The following is a 17,920-nucleotide window of genomic DNA, read 5'->3' on the forward strand; positions in this document are numbered from 1 at the left end:
CCTCTTGCTTTACTGATAGTGCCTATGATCAGAAGCCACAAGTGGGAATGAGGCCCTCCAACCCACCAACGCCATCCAGCACTCCTGTGTCACCACTGCACCATGCCTCCCCAAATTCAGCTCAGACTCCTAAACCTGACCGGGTTTTCCCTGCTCATCTCCCTCCTTCCCAATCCATTCAAGACAACAGCTTCCCTATGGACCACAGGTAAAATGCAAAACACATACAGGACCTATCGAGAAGGCATTTCAGTGATGGCTGCACGTCTCTAATAAAGGGCAGCACTGGCTTCAAGCCAGCAAAGTTCAGAATGTCAGAAATATGTGTGTTGTGTAAAAAAGTGGCACTCTGCTTGATGGATTTCAGTAGAAGTCGATCTTGGCACTGACAGAGTTTTAATAAGCTGGTTCTACTGCCTTGTGAGGGCAATTCACTTGAGGCTAGTAAGCCCCATGAGGTGATGAAGTCACTAGCAGACATGATCCTGGCTATAAGTATCTTGCATCCTCCTAAGAAATGTACCTACAAAGAGATAAGTGGCTGTATTACGATGTTAGTGCTTGAGAATATTCTTTGGAAGGGTGGATCATTTTTCCAACTGCTTTTGAAATATAGCATTTCAAACAAACTAAGATGCCAACATAAACTGCGCTTAAATAACATTAGTCTGAGTAAAAGCCACAAGAGTTGGAGTCTAGAATTAAAGCTTAAACTGTCCTTAAGTCACCCTGTTTTGTTTTGATGTTAGAAATCCCTAGACAACTGACTGTCTTTCTTAGCTCTGTTTTGCAACAAATATGCTCAGTGAATTTCCCTTATTTTTTGAGACCAGACACTTGTTTGTGGAATTCTATTCATTCTAACCATTGTAACAAGAACCTGTGTTTGCTGAATTGTGCAGTTTCTCAGAGCATTTTGCTTTTCAGCTATATATAGATATATAAGTTCAGCAACTTGTCTTAGTGCATACGGTTTAACAAATTGTTAATGAATTGTTAAACTGTACCTGAAAAGAAAATCACAGATTCTGGGAGCATGCTTCTGCTCTAATAAGGGCTATTATCTCCAGGGATTTGTGCAGATCACTTCTGAATGAGGTTGCTATGGTTTATATTGCTATTTTGTGCCCTACTAGGATAGTATTAAATATCACCAAGATTCCTATGAGCATGTCTAGCTCATAGGAGCTAGACATTGTCTAGCTCATTGAAGGAGCACTGAATTGGGCCCTTCAACTGCACTGTATAGTTCCCCCCCCCCCCCCTTGCACCGCTGTTTAACCAAGTTGACCCCTGGTGAAGCCAGGCTGCAATTCTGATTGCAGGAGTGTGGTTAAATGTGTTTCTCTGTACACACACAAGTCATTGTGTATTGTCAGAAGACTAAAATCCCCCAAAGATAAGTGGATTTTGTGTAAGAGAGTATTTTACAGGTTGTTTTTTTTTTTTTTTTAATTATTATTTAATTATTATTTTAGAGCCATTTGTGAAGAGAATACTGAAACTCCATGTCAGCCTGAATTTGAATTGATTATGGAGGTTTATCTTTCTGTAACTGTAATAATTACTCTATGTAAGCTTTATGGGTTCCTTACACATTTTTTTTTCCTGTGTCTTTGAAGTTCATTTTCTTTGGGAAATTTTGCACTTGTGCTTCCCTTCGTGATGTGATAAAATATCACATTTTTGTGAATATCAAATTAGCTGGGGTAAAAATCTCCTTTTTCAACCTTTATAAAGAAAAGTACAATTGTAGTGGAAGATGTTTTTCCCCCATTTTCTTCTTTACTTTGAATCTTCTCATTTGATGTTGTTTGAAACAAATGTACACTTCATATTTTTGTGCAATTCAAATCTTCCTGATTTACAAGATGATAGCTGTAATGAGTGCATTCAGAAAATGTCATTTAAACAAATGGTCTACCTATATACGTTTGTATATAAATCTGTAACTCCAAGTATATTGGAGTTACTCCAACGTGCATTGGTGGTATAAGATAGAATCAGTATCTAGAAGATACAGCCCATACATCTTCATACTGGGCATGAATATATGAGAGATAAGTGGTCCTAACAAGTACCAACAGGAATCAAATCCACTTGTGTAAACAAATGACTTGATTCCATACAAAGCTTCCAGTACAACAAGTATTATTAACTTCCTTTGAGGCTTTGTGAGTGAGTCTGTTTCTTATTTTAACTTCAAGTTGCAATTTTCTGATTCACTCCTTGACAGTTCTTAATGATAATTTCTGCTTCTTTTTTTGGCTAATGAAAAAAGGAAAAGAGGGAAATGAATGCATTGCCAGTCAGCCTAACTGTTTCATAATACATTTGAGTTTCTAAGTTTATTTTCTGCAGGTGTAGGTGGAATTGCAGAAACCAATGGTACAGTGTAATATTCTTTGTACTGCAGAATAGAATATTTACAGCAACATTAAAAAATTAATTTTATCTCTAGTTCTACATTGTAATCGTTTCTATCCCTGTAGCTCCCACAGTATTTGTAATTAAGCTATGATGGTAAATATTTCTCGGGCTAAGTTTGCAGGAGTATTTTGACAGATGTTAGGGTTTCAATTATTTCAAAAACATATACTGCATATAAGATGATTTTCAAGGACTGTGTTACTTATGCAATCAAAACCCTGTGTTCTTCTTCACTTGCTCCGTTTTGTCCAAGGCAATGTCTGCTTTTGCTGGCATGAGCCAAACTCAGTTCCACTGCGGAGTACAGGAAGCTGAAGAATGACTAGCTCTTCATTTTTGGTGCGACAATGCTAGACTTGCAGAGAAAGGCACTTTTTAAAAAAGAGGAATAGTGAGTGGTTAGTTGGGGTAGTAAGCACTTTGTTGCAAGAACATTGTTGCACCTGCTGTGGATTAGAAAAGGCACAGTTCTAGCAGTGATAGTTACCCCCAGTCTGGTAATCTGTAGATCGCACAAGACTGTGGGGTTTGTCAGAGCGGGGTGGGAAAATAGCATCCTTGTATTCTGTAGGCTTCTGAACCTGCAGGTGTCCAAGTAATTACATTCAAAACTTCTAGTTTTATGAAGAGAGAAACAAATGCAAGTTCATGAGTAGTGATGCATGGAAATGAGGTTGATTTATAACTGAATGCTCAGATTTTATGTGTACTGAATAACATTTTGGAGTAGTGAATGACAACATGGCCCGTGTGGACTTCTTCCTTCATGTAGAAATGATCATGGGAAGAAGTTGGTGCAGGAGGGAAATTCTTATGCTTTATTTCTCTTAGCAAAAGTCTGTACCCTATCCTTTTTCTGGAGTGCTTAAATTCCCTTCTGAAATGCAGTGCCACCTTTGCAGGTAGACCTTTGTCCCCACGGGAACAGAACTGTATACTTTTACTCGGGCATGATTCCAGGAATTGAGACAGGCAATATTCTTTGCTTACAATGATTGTGTTTGTTGTAGTGGTCAGAATGGTTTCTATGTAACAGAACTGCAAGAGTAAATTAGAGTACAAGCAATATGCTATTCATGCTCATGAAAGAACAGAGAAATCCATGTTACTGTTGTAGTATAACATCAGTCTTTTTGCTGTTTGGACTCCTCTGTTGAGAGACGTTGAAGGCAAGGAATATGGTGGTGGGGGCAGGTATTAGAGTTGGTATTAGTAGGTGGGGGGTTTATTTCTTTGTTTCTTGCTGTTCTGCAGCACTGCCATGATCATAATCCTGGTGGGGAGTGTTTAGCATTATCATAAACAAAATGTTTGCTACTGAGAAAGCGATAAAGCCATTCCCTCCTGCTAACCATAATCCGTGAAGATCTTTGTGAAATGGAATGTAGCTTAAGTCCTTTACACGACCTCTCTAACTTGTGTCCTAGATTTCGCCGCCAGCTCTCTGAACCTTGCAATTCTTTTCCACCTTTGCCTGCAATGCCGAGGGAAGGACGTCCAATATATCAGCGGCAGATGTCTGAGCCTAACATCCCCTTCCCACCTCAAGGTTTTAAGCAGGAGTATCACGATCCAGTTTATGAACACAACACTATGGTTGGCAGTGCAGCCAGTCAAAATTTCCCCCCTCCTCTGATGATTAAACAGGAACCTAGAGATTTTGCATATGATTCAGGTAGGTGAGACTCTCTTTATTTCTGCATAGTAAAGTAATGAGTCCAAGGTAGTGCTATTGATGTTTTGATCATATTAATTGAAACTTGCTCTTTTGACTTTAAATGTCTCAAAGTAATTTATGTCCAGTGAGCCTTACAAAATCATAAGACTGCCACATATAGCACCATGTTCTTGTGCCACTGTTTCCTTGTCTTGGTCTGCAGAGGATTTCACTTCCTAGAACTCTCTGTCCAGACAATGTACATATTAAAGAAGCCAGAGAAGAAAAAATTGTGGGTGTAGAACTGGGCTTTGCTTAAACAGGGTCTTGCTCTGTACTGTCTCATCTCTGACCTCTAAATTTGTGTGTTCCATTTTATGAGCTCTTTTATTTGCCTGCCAGAAGCAGAGGACTCTTTCTCCTCTTGCTCGCACTACCTTAAATCAGAAGTAACTCCACTGAGGTGGGGTTTATACAGCTATAAAACCAATGAGGGAGAAGAATCAGGCAAATTGGTGTCAGCTTCTCAGTTTGTGCATACTCCTGTGTTTTGTAGAGGTAGATAATCTGTGATACCAGATTGCTGATGTAGAGAATACACTATTGCTATTAATAATGTTTATTATTATTGTGCTTTTAGGGCAACCGAAATGGAGCCTTACTGCTCTACAGATAGCATGAAATAGAGGAGATGGTGGCCCATTTTGAGTAGCTTCTGGTCAGAAAAGATAAAAATGTGAATCAAAGGAATATTATTATTAATGTTAGATTCTTTTGCCACAATTTAAATATTTATAGTGTATTTAGGAAAGGAGAAAGAAAAGGAAGGAAAAATAGAGGCTAGTGTTGAGTTCCAGGTAAAGAGGAGAGGGAAGCTGTAGGGTAGCATGGAGGTTATGCTTAGATTAGAACAGCATGGAGCAGAATGGATGAGGTAAATGGGGTAAGCAGCAACTTGGTAAGTACCGTGGTGTGAAAATGCAATCAAAACACGTATTTCAGCTCCTTGATCACTGTCTTTATCTTTCTTCATGTATGCTAAACTGTTGAAGGGGGGGGAACTTCAACAAGTCCTTATGGTGCTCCTAGGGCAAGGTATATTGCTTTTACCAGGCATTCTGCGTTGGAGCAGGGAGAGTGGATGACCCTTCATTGACTTCTGTCTAACTCTCTTCTGGTTACCTCCTGTGCTTTCCTCCTGGTTCGATCTCTGGCTAGATGCTTTTGCAGTTTTGTTTCCAGCAGCTGCATGGCTGCTGAGTTGTGGTTTCCTTTGAAAGTTTAATCCGTGACAAACTGTCTTGCAAACTGATAAAGTAGAAAATTTGTTTTTATTGTTTTTTTTTTCCTATGCTATCTTAACATTACCTATTTAATAGAATATTTCGTGGCGACATTGGTGTAATGTGCCTGTTTTAGGATTGATCTCCATGTTCAAACAGGTGATTTTGGAAAGTAGAGCTGCTTTTGCCTTTCTTATTCTTCACAAACAAAAAAAACAATAGATAAATAGATTAGATAAATTTGCATGAGGCATATACAAGAAGGGACTAAGAACTTCTGAACAGAAGTATGACAATATGAAAATAGGTTTAGATTGTATGACTGAGATCTTGAACTAAACCTGTTCACTGACGAAGGTTCTGAGATAATGTGGTTCTGGCAGTCTTGTATCTTTAGTCATAGAGAAGAGCAGGGGAGAGACTGTCTGCAAAGTTAATGTGGCTGGGGATAATAAATAGGGGACTGCAGCTTCAGGCACTGCCAGTCCCCTGCAACCTTCACAAGCACCGTTATTCATCCTTCTAAATTAAAGGGTGAAAAAAGGCCCTTTTGTAAGCAGGCTTCATATTTGACTGGGAAGTGGGATCGCCTTATTGCATGCTATTACTTTGAGCCTGGGTTGTCTGCTAGCATCTGCCTTTCCTTGGAACGTTCTTTATGGCAAAAAAGCAATTTTGGTTCTGAAAAGATGAGCATAGTTGTGTCCAATCCTATCATACTTTTTTTTTTTTTTTTTGGTGCCAAGAAGAACATTTCACTTTTTAGTAATGACATTTAAGCAAAATTGTTGTTTCTTTTGCGGATGAATAATTAGTTTTTAAAAATGTAATAGCTGTGTAACCAGTGGTCATGAAAAATTAATCTGTTGGTATCAGGAAGTACTTTTATTGGCCTCAGAATCACTGCATTTAAGTTGACACATCTGTACACTCCATAAATTGCAGTCAACAACTGTGGTCTGTTGATATTTTGTCTTGTTACCATCTGTTCTCTAGAAGCCATCATTTTCCATCCTTGCTAAAAGTACATTAAATAAGCCCTTAGGAAACATAATGTATTTGTCACTGAATCATTGATTTCATTTTTTCGCCTATGGATGTTCAGGGAAGGAGGAATGCCAGAGTGGAAAGTCTTTTTTTTTTTTTTTTTTTTTTTTTTTTGCATGCTATTTTATCGCAGCTCGGATAAGAATATAGAAACATATTTAAAAAGTTCATTGTAATACACTAAGATGTTCCTTTTGGGATGTTTTTGAAAGGGCCTCATAAAAGTTCATTGCTTTTGTGCACTATACTTTTATACTTTGTGGGAGGCTGGTGAATGAAAAGCATTATTATGGAATGATTATAACTCTATTAAAACATGACATTAATTATGACATGGGAAATGGCAGATCAATTAGTTGTAATTGTAATTGCAGGTATGCAATTTCTACTGCAGAATGTTTGAGATAATGGAAAAAGAAAAATGTCAACAAAGTAGAAGTCTTCCTTATCTATCCACACTTCTAGAAGTCAGAGTGCATCATGCACATTCAGTCAGGCATTTTCTGCTACTAGTTTTTTTTTTTTTTTTTAGCTGCTTGTCACACATGTTAGTTCTTGATTCTGTACTTAGTAAAGAACTTGTAGAATTTTGGGATTTTATGTCATTAATGTTTGTTTACAAGAATTAATAATGTTCATTCTGGTACTGTTAGCACTACTACAATTCAGTTCATGTATTCAGTTATTTAACTGAAAAGGCCAAACTTGAGCTGCTCCATCTATTCTGAGCTTTATTTTGAAGCAGGACCCTTGCAGGTTTAATCCTTCCTATTTTAATTAGTGTATTTCCAAATATACTGTGTTATTACACCATCCATGTAGATTAATATTAAAAATGTTTTGCAATGAAATCTGAAATTGCAGGTTAAATTCTCGCATTATGTTTCACCTGATTGAATTAGTTATTTTGTTTGGAATGTTCTTTTCTGCCTATGTGTTTGATTTGGAAATTTGTCACCTGGTAGCGTTAGCCAGAGATAAGTGGAGGAGTTACTGCTTCCATATAGTTATTACTGATTGCTAAAAATTATCTGTTGATAAAGAGGCGTGCTAGAGGCATTGATAGGGCTATTCTTGCATCTCAGGGTAGTCTCACAATTAATACATCAGAAATGACTCTTGAAAATTGGGATTCTAACCCTGTTGCTTTGAAAGTTTTCTTCTGAGTTGCATTACATACGTAACGAACTGTCAATACACAATTACGAGGCTCTCTGTATTGCTCGTCCCTCAAATTTGTGAGGCCTCAAGAGAGATGGATACCTTTGGCACTCAAGAATGGGTAAGAGAGATGAAGGAGACATGGAGACTGAGACACACTGGTTATACACCTACTTATTTTGGGTGCCCAGCTATGACTGGAAAATTCTTAAAGAACATTATGTATTACATTAAGCTCAAGGCTTAGCTTCAAGTGACTTCCTTTGAATTTCTGGGTGAAGAAGTACAGGAACATCAGACAAAGCATCACAAAAGTAAGGCAACAACTACTTTGGCAAACTTTGTTGCTGGAATAGCCTTCGTTAGGTCCTAAAATTGGCCATTCCACTGTAATAATCTTAAGGTCATCTTTTCCTTTCTTGAAACGTTCTACCTCATTAATGGCAGAACTTCTAGCCTCTAACAAATGAAGCAGAGGCTCCACCTGCAATCTGTTCACTGCACTGCTCTCCCTCCCCCAAAAAGTCTTGATTTGCTCAGTCAAGAGGCAAGAGTCCTGAGTCAAAAGGCTATATTCATTAGCAACAAAGCAGTTGCATCAAAGTTGCCCAGGAAGTTGTAATTATGACACTTCTTAACCATTAAAGTTTCCTCATATAGGTGCAGGATGTTGTTAGCATTCTATCATCCATGTTTTAAATACATATTTACCTAATGACTGGGAACAGAATAAAAAGCAAGAGTCCTTTCAAATACCTGATGTGGTGCTCTTTGAAAAGCAAATAAATGCAAATTAACGTGGAAAAAGAAAAGATCCCGAGTAGCACAGTCTTCCCTAGAGATCAGCTGACATCTCTTGAAATGTAGGAGTTGCAAGAACAGAATTAGAGAATGTGTTGATTTAAAATTTCAAGGCAAAAATAGATTTTAAATGTGTTTCTTGGAAGTGTATCTGTTCGCAGATTTTTTCTTTACAACAGCTGGATATTATATTGTACATCTTGGAGATACACTTAGACATTTGGAGATGCTAGTATGAAGGAAAAAAAAAAATCTTAGTTGGCAGTCAGAATTGTTGCAGATTTGCAGGATATTCTCTAGTGCCTTGACCAGTGCAGCATTTAAAATGACAACTCCCAGTGCTTCTACTACTGCCTTTAATTATATTGGCTAATTTTTGTACAGTGCTTTGAAAATGTAAAGCACTGTGTGAGTGCTAAGTATTATTACTACAATTATTCTCTTGGGAGATTATTTCACAGACTAATAGACTTCACAGTTAAGAAATATTTCTTGATAGTAAGCCTAAATTTTCTCTTTGATCAGTCTCATTCCACTGCTCATAGCTGCAACTCTTTGGCTCATCCTAAACAATTCCTTGGTATTAATGTACCACCTCTAAATCTCAGTAGACAGTTTGCATGCATACTGTTAGCCTGTCTGTGTGACTCATTGAGATCTTGCTGCATAAATCCTCTAGCTGCTTAATCTTTCCCTGAAAGATGGAAATTCTCTCTAGGTTTTCATTTTCTTTACTGTTTTTTTTGTTTGCTTGTTTGGTTGGTTGGTTGTTTTTCTTTGGTATGTGTTTTGTTTTTGTTTTTTAATTTTTTTTTTGTAAGGCTTCAAATATTTGAAGTACTTTCAACATAATTTTATAAAACGCAAAAAAGAACTCATCTCATCCTTTTCCAGGATGTGATACTTCAGTATGTGTATCTCAAAACTGTAACTTCTTACGACCTTAAAAAAATTCTTTTACGCACTGCAATTGTTCTCAATGAAAATCTGGATTGGATAAAGGCAGAAGGGGATAAGGGCCAGAGGTTTGCTCTCAAGTTCAATGATTTTAAGAAGTCTCCCCTCCTTGTTCTTGGTTTTTCTGTTTTCCTGAGTCTCGCTTCTGTGCTTTAAAATATTTCACCTTCTGGTTTCAGGGGCTTGTTTTTGCTGTGTTGTTTCAGTGAGTGAGTGTGGATTTCATTCAGTTAAGCTGCGCTGCACTTTGTACTTGCTCCTAAAAGGCATAAACACAAATCTGCTGTTGGATGGTACAACAGTAGAAAATAATAGCAAGGAACACGTGAAACCTGGTCTAGGGAAGATTGCTGCGGCAGGCACAATGTTAACTTTTCTCTTGCTTCACATCTAGCCAATCAGTAATTCTGACTCAAAGAAATCTGTAGTTACACTAGAATTAATTTTGTAACGTTGTCTTTATGGACAAACAAAAATCTGAACACTAAGTTTAGAGCACATAGGCAGGAGGCCATACATCTATTTTTCATTTCAAAGCAGACAGTATGATCTGAAAAATTGTCCGGCAATCTGTTTTTTCAAAGAAATGGATAAATATCCTCTAAATCTACAGTTACAGTAAGTGGCACTGGCTAATGATTTGATTTGAGGATTGAGAGCACAGTCTGGATTTACTCTTTGTGCATTAACGCAGGTCAAATGGACACAGGCTGCATTTTAAATCAGTAATGGAAGGCTGAAGCCTGCCTTAAACCAATCACATCAGCCTTACCCAAGACCGATTGATCCCGGGAGACCGGGCCCTGTGAGCACAGCTTTTATATGAATGGACTCTGTGCAGCCTGAAGTTTCATTCATAAAATGGATGCTGAAGGGGGGGAAAAAAAACCACACCAAACCCTGGAATGTCCATTTATGCAGAGCTGAAGGGTGTAGTGTTCCCTCAGCTGCTGCTTTTGCCAGTTGCCTTAAAGTAATGATTAATGCTCCTTGGCCGTGCCTGCCTGTAACCTGACACCATTTATGGCCTTGGTGTGTTTCTAATGTATAGTGAATGAGAAGGCTACATTCTCAAATCAGAAACATAAACAGGAACTGGTTGGTCTGAATTCCATTCAAATATGTCACTTCAGCCGTGCAGTGTTTGTCCAACTTCGATTCTACAGGCAGGGGATGGGGCGGGAGAGAAAAAGCAACACAGCCGTTTTTTTGCTGTAAGATTACCAACAAAAGGAGAAAGGGGACAAAAAAAATAACGCTGTGTTTTGTTGAATTCAAAGGGAAGCAATGTTTAAAATACATTTTACAGTTACTGAGGTTAATAAAAGCAAATACGTGATTTTAAAGTATGCTCAAATGATTGGTTCCATGTGGAATTTCATTTCAGTGCTGAATGTATGAGCCTTTGTTTTCCTGTTCTGCCGTATAAAAAGTTACACATCGCCCAGACAGGCTGCTGACATCTGGTCTCAGAAAATGCATTAGATGCTGTCATAGATCTAAAAACCAAAGTTGTGGAAAGGAAGCTGTTTGCTTAAGGTTTTCTTTCTGTGTGTGATAATTGCACTTAGAAGTGAGCTGTTAGGGCCCAACCTGGTAGATTTTTATCAAGTGAAATGTAAGAAAATAAGAAATATTAATTAGTAATCTTTTAGAAGGAGTTGTCTCTATCTTTGAGTGCGCATACTTGTAGATGGTTTTGTTTGTCATGGAAGCCAGGCAAAACAAATAACAAAACCTTCAATTCTGAATGTTTTTAAGTAGCATAATGATTTGGGGAAAAGAAGCTTAATTTTCAGATGGATTTTTACAGGAGACACTGATTCATTTTTTTTTAATCTTTGTAACTTCCACGCATTTACATAGTTCATTCTGCCCTTGCTAATAAGAAATTAATGCTGACTTTCATTTTGTCAAGATTTTACCAGTTTGTAGTACCGTGTTGTAATAGTGTAGTTGCTGAGAGGGTAGTGTTTTCAAAGGTAATTGGACTAAAATCCAATCCATCAACATTTGAGTTGTGAACATGTGGAAGTGAGTTCTGTGTAGGAAGACTGCCATTAGTTTTTGTATTTCTACATGCATTTATTTTTGTGCAGAGATGTAAGAGTTTTAATTTCGATATGTTTCTGCATGTTTTGTATCAGAAAGAATCATTTGGTACATCTCTCTGTGCAACACAGATGATGAACTTTCCTTAGCTGTGATCGTGCTTGAAGAACTGCCATTTCTTCCTGAAAAGCCATGTTCTGTGTATTGCTCTTCACCTCTAAGCTGGTCAGAGCCTCTCAGTGGCTGCAACAGCTGCTTTCTACCATGAGGCTGAAAGGGTTTTGGTGGTGGATGAAGCGCTTCTTTGTAAACAGTTTGTCAGCACTCTTGGAAATTCATGAACAGAACAGTTATTTGCAGCATGACTGTGATGTTACCAAGTTTGAGGCCAAAAGTATGATGTGTTCTAACTTGATCATTTTGTTTTAAAAAGGCTACTTTTGTCTCTGCACTCAGTAGCAATCTCTCCCACTGGCTCCGCCATCTCTGCATATACCAGAGAGGAGTAACAACGCAGGGAAGCAGCAGGCAGCATGGGCTGGTCAGGCCTAGTGGCAGCGTTGGTCTGGCACATGTTGCAGCACCTGAAGGCTTTGTGCCTGCCCTCCTGTGCCCCATGGCACCAGCGAGAGTGTGCACGTGCTGTATTTCTTGCCCAGAGGAAGAAAAGTAGCACAGCATATTAAAGTGCATGTGGAAATATACCAACTCTGAGTCACTGAAATAAGAGCCAAAGTGCCTATAATTCTTTTTCAGACCGCACTGAGGACAATTCAGAAGGATATGGTATAAGTTACGCGGGTGGCTGTATCCACTGCAAATAGAGTCTTTCCAAACTTTTTTGAGAATTGCTTCTGTTGCTATTATGGCTGGGTTGGTAACAAAATGTAAATCGAAGAAGTGGATGAGCAGCAGTAGGTGGGTTCCAGTTTTGGCACCACTGACATTTGCAGCGATCCTGATTTGGCCTATGTGCCAATCAGAGCCTTGGTCTCTGCCTCTCTGTGGTGCAGCACCTCGTGTCATGCTCTGCTCCTTCACATGTATGTGGGCCCTGCCCCTGGCTTCCAGATCTTAGAATGCTGCTATTAAAGTGAACTGAAAAGTAGTTCAGAGTGAGAGCACAATGTGTCAACTTGTTCTTTAGTGAGGAAGGCTGTGTAATGTCAGTTAGAGGAGCAGCTGAGGAGGAAATCCTGATTCAGGTTCCCAGTTTCTGCTTCATTCACAAGAAGAAAGTTGCTTCATCCTGATGCTTGAGGAAGCTTAATCTTCCCAGCGTCTTCTCCTGCAAGAGACTCGGGCAGAAAATAGTTTCTGCTCTGGGTGAGTTCGTGGGTCTGAAACCTGGTCATTGCTTCTGAATAACAATCAGAAAATGGGATTTAAAAGTTTCCTACTCAGTTACAGTTATACCAGGCTGTGACAGCCTAATCCTTTAAATTCTGGCATGGTAATTAACGTGAAATGCTTTCTTACCAAGGTCTACTCAAGTGCCTTATTCAATGATTACATCTAGAACCTCTGTCAGCTGAATTTGGCAGCGGATTTTTCTCATCCTGTGGAGATCTGTTTGGGCTTTTTCTGCTTTTTTTCTTATTTCTAGTACTTTCTCTGTGACATTTCTAGGGGCAAAAGTACTTCTGCAGTGTCTACATTACAGTGATTTTAAAACTGTACCTCTTGGGGAAAAAATATTTCAGACCAACATGATAAAATGTCACATTCAGTGTTTTAAGATGACTGTTATGTTGTTGCTATCAAGAGGAGCAATGAAGAACGACCTCTAAGTATTTCAGATTAGCTATAAAAAATAAATATATTTTTTTGTCTCCATGTTTTTTTAATGACAAGAAAACTGTATTCTGCTGTTCTTGAGATGTTGTAACTTCACAGTATGAACTAGTTCACTGAAAGCCTGAAGCAAGGATTTTGCCTGTCCTGAAGCCAGGCACATGTTTCCTCAAAGACTAAAAATTGCTGAAAGGTGGTCAAATCAGTCACTCAAATGCTTGCATTCTTCTCTGGCAGTTTTTTATGTCCACTTCTCTCTCATTTGTTGTCTTGAAACAATACTTGAAGAAGAAGAAAACATATAATTGCCCTGTAATTTCTGTACTAAAATGTTTTCTTTTGAAGTAGCTCTGTTTAGTTAGTAAAAATACTTCTGGGTTTTAGTCAAGCATTTAGTACAATTTAAAACTGCAATGCTAAATTTCATTGGTTGGACTTTTTATTAGATAAGGTAGAAATGAAAGCAGCAGGCAATTTAATTAGCAGTAATTTTTCTGGGCAAGTCATTACTTTGATGAACTTCAGAGCAATGTTTATGGCTCCTAATTAACCATGTTAGTCATTTGATTGAATAATCACTTTGGAAATGTTTCTACAATTTGATTAGAGTCTGACCCACTCTGATACTCATAAATTAACTGATAGCACTTTAGGATAACAAGACTCTAGCTACTTTACGAGAAATAAACTTGCCTGCTGTATTTTTTCGGTCCTCTGTGGACTGTTTAAGTGCAAGCTAACCAAAAGATTAAGTAATGTTGGTAGAAACAATGCTTGTCTAAAAAAGACTCCAGATGTTAATTATAATTGACTTTAGGAGCATGAGAGATGAAACCCCAAGCTGGCTAAAAAATGTAGCTTCTTAAATGCATACATAATTCTTCTGTATACTCTGCTATATCACTTTGCAAGAGCGGAGTTCATGAGTCAAAAAGGGTTTTGCTGCCAATACTAGGGAATTTTTACCTAAAATAGAAAATAGCATCTGTTTCAGTTCTTCAGCTTCCTCTTTTTTACGTAGATTTTTCCATTCTCCTTAAAACTCAGTCTGCTTGTTAAGATGAGTGATTCTTTGCAGGTGAACCACTACTTGTAGCCTTGACTTCTAATCTACAGAGCTATACTTGACTTCTGTGATCGCTGAGTTGTTGAAACGTGAGGCTGCTCAGAATAGCTGTCTGAGACATTAGAAAGCAGGCAGGCACTGAGCATTTCATTGAGAGGAGGTAATGAAGAGTTTGGCACAGATGTTCAGGAGAAGCCAGGGACTGTTGGAGGAAACTTATTGCTGTCCCATGTTTCACTTGTTTTGTGAAGCCATTGTAAAACCTTATTTTCTTATCCTGCCATATCTTTGATACTCATCACTAGGCAGTAAACAGTGAAATTTGGAATAACATTCTGGAAAAGTTTTTAGGCAGTGTTGGAAAAATAATGTCTGCTCTTTCAACCATTGTTTACATGTCTTAGAGTTACAAGTTACTGGTAACAGATTGCATACATTAGGGTAGAAATTTATCACGAGATCTAATAGACTGAGTTAAAAGCAAGACTTTTGATATCCATGAAGTGAGTTAAATGTGATCTAGAAGGGCAAACATGTATGGTTTATTTATCTTTGCAAGTCCCTGTGCACAGATTGTTTGTTCCCTGTGTCTTGCACTATCCCTAACAGCAAAAAAACATATAAAGAATATAATTTTCATTAATTTTTCTGTTCTTTTTTTTCTTGTCATTCTTCCTGCAAATTTGAGTAGAAGAGGAACGGAAAATAGATTTTTGCATTACTTAGAATGTGTACACTATCTATTATTTTAGGAGGCTTCTTTTTTTGTTAAGAGTGCACATGCAGAGGTGGAAGATCAAACTGGTGTAGCTGAATTCCTGTTTAAATGCATAGCAATTCCAGAAATTTCTTCAACTTTCCAAATCCTAAACCAGAGTCTAAAAACCAATAGCCTACTGCAGATTCACCTTGACATTACTTATATTCATGATACTGTATTTGTAGAGTTTTTAAGTGTCTAATGTGATTGGTAGGGCAGGTTTATCTGTATAATTGTTTAAAAATGTTGTGTTGAATTAGTTACAAAGATGGATATACAAGAACAGGGTTTAAAGTACTTGTACTGCCTTGTGTGGATTTTTTGGTCTGTAAATTATCTCAAATGTATGTGTCACAGGGCTCAGCTTGTAGCTAAGTTGATTGCAATAAGGGCTTGTGAACTGCCTATGTTGAATGCGATCTATGATCTTCACTTTATGATTTTCTCTTTCACCATGCCTTGTGCATTCTGCTCTGCAACACTGACTGAGTTGTAAGGTTCTATCTCATTGTAACATGCATCCTCCTTGTTGCTCTTTTACCTGCAGTCTGTCTCATTGATAACCTGCACTCTTTAATTCTACACAGTCTATTGACTAGAATTGTCTTCTCCTTTCAGAAGTGCCTAGCTGCCATTCCATTTACATGAGGCAAGAAGGCTTCCTGGCTCACCCAAACAGAACAGAAGTTAAGTTCTCTATTTTGTATTGCTCAAGTATTGTATGAGAGAAATGGGAAAAAAAAATTAAAAAAAAACACAACCTGGAGGAATTTGAGGTTCATTGGTTTAATCCTGCTGATGAGAAGACTCCATGGTCTTTCACTTCCCAGTTTTGAATTTCTGCTGTGCTGAAGTTTTGTAGATTCTAGTACCTAGTTTCTAGTTGACTAGAATAGAGCCTACTTTATTGTGAATTTACTCATTCTGGTTTTCAAAGGCGACAGCTGTTGAAAGGAAGAGACAGTTAAAAATTTGTCCATACAACACATTCTGCTCAAATGATATTTTGAAGACTTTTGGTGTGACAGACTCAGTTAACTGCTAAGTAATCCATTTTGTACTTAGAAAGATTCAGTGCATGTTTGTTTGTTGCTTTTTTCCCCCATTTGTTAGGATTTTTTAAATTCAGTGTTCTGGTTCTTTTTGATAGACAAATTGTAAAGCCATTTTGTATATAGCAGAGCTCTTAATGACTTCAGTAAGGCAGAGCCTAAATCATTGTCAAAATTAATAATTCAGAGTAATACCATTTTATACATATTAAGAAGACCAGCAGAGCTAAGCAAAAATGACCACTGAGAAAGAAGTTATGACGTCCACTCTCCTGCTTTGATGTATCTTTTTTTCAGTATATGATTTTTTTTGTTTAGAATTTGTTTGTTTTTCTTCCAAGGAACTAATTTCACAAACCCAAAGAAAATTAAAAGAAATTGATGGGAATTCAAACAGATGTATGAATGAAAGTCCTCTAGTAAAACTTCATTTATTAGTGAAAAGCCACAGATGGAAAGGTAACAAAAGCTGCTTAAATCCACCTGTTTCTGGTGAGGCAGAAAATAGAAATAAAAGGTGGTGTGTAACAAGGAAGGTGAAATAGGGGCTGGAAATTTATAATAGTGTTGGTATATGAAATTATATGAAGTGTATAAGCTTACTAATGGAGGTGAAAGACATTAGGGAAAAGTCCACAAAAGCAGGGCTAGGGTCAACAGACGTGAGTTTTAATCATGGTATAGACTGAGGAGAAACAGCCATGTTATGCACTCGTAAGTACTTGGAAGTGGTAGAGTTGTTATGAATGATGCAGAAAAAACAGAGATAGTAAGTATTTGTTCTCAGTGTTTAGAAATCAGTCAACATGTTTTTATGACATAAAGGTCATGTCAAAGAAATCTGATTTCATTCTTTGTTGAGATTAAAAGTTTGATTGGTAAAGATACATGTCTCTCTTATTGTATAGTTGGCCTATTTTTTTTTATGGCATTCAATTTGCCACTGCATTATATTCTGATTAAGAAGTTAGCACTAACCAGTATCAGTAAAGTACACATTAAATACATTAAGACCTGGCTTACTGACAGATCTAAAAGTGGTTGTCATTGGCTAACCATTACTGAATGGATTTGTTTCTGTTAGAGCTGTAGGAATCAGAAGTGTTGCTATTCAATATTTTCATTAAAGATATAGAACAAAGTTAATTGATAACTTTATGGCACAGCAGTAAATAATGGGCAGGACAGGGCAATCACACAAAGCGATTTCAATTGCATGGTAATCTGGACACATTAAACAAAAAGGCTTTTTCATTTCCTTTTTTTTTTTTTTTTTTTTTTTTTTCTTTAATATGATGAACATAGACCAAACCTATGGCATCAGGAAACAGTGTATTGGAAAAAATGATTTTGAGATGGACCACATGGCTTCACAATGGAAATCAGCCCAAGAAGACATTGCAGGCATATGTCAAAAAATCCTTATGCAAGATTTACATAGTTAAAGAGGGTCAGAGTGGGACAGGAGAAGAGGAGATGTTTTGCTTCTCCAGGTTGCACTAGCAAAGGTGCTACTGGCATCCAGTATAGTTCTGGTTAGTCAAGATATTAAAAATAATATTGCAAAGTAGGAATGTGCACTGAAGAAAGTTCTAGAAAGAATGCAGGGTTACAGAGAGTGTCTTTTAGTGACAAAAGTAAATTTAACAAAATTACCTGAATTGGAGTAAACATCCAATGCTTGTCTTCTGCATGGATAGGGAGAAAAATCCTGAGTAGGACTTTAGTCTAGCAGGCAGAAGACATAAAGGAACTAAGGGCTAAAAGTTAAAGCCATGCTAACTCAAACAGGAAATGAGGCAAACATTTTGAAATAAATCATAAAGAAAGATGGATGCTTTTTCATTTTTGCAGGATGCA

General features: G+C 37.6%; 1 protein-coding gene across 2 annotated transcripts in view; it reads left to right on the forward strand.

The window, feature by feature from the left end:
- ETV1 (ETS variant transcription factor 1) overlaps positions 1-17,920 on the forward strand; it is a 63,406-nt gene that overhangs the window by 35,041 nt on the left and 10,445 nt on the right. For both annotated transcript variants that reach the window (XM_042888608.1, XM_042888609.1), the window contains exons 7-9: positions 20-208; positions 3,858-4,105; positions 15,627-15,695. In XM_042888608.1, the coding sequence (XP_042744542.1) occupies positions 20-208; positions 3,858-4,105; positions 15,627-15,695 (506 nt within the window). The remainder of the gene's footprint in view (positions 1-19; positions 209-3,857; positions 4,106-15,626; positions 15,696-17,920) is intronic.

The sequence above is a fragment of the Lagopus leucura genome, unplaced genomic scaffold, assembly GCF_019238085.1.
Source record: "Lagopus leucura isolate 7727_CA_CO unplaced genomic scaffold, USGS_WTPT01 Super-Scaffold_100157, whole genome shotgun sequence".
In the NCBI taxonomy this organism is placed as follows: Eukaryota; Metazoa; Chordata; class Aves; order Galliformes; family Phasianidae; genus Lagopus; species Lagopus leucura.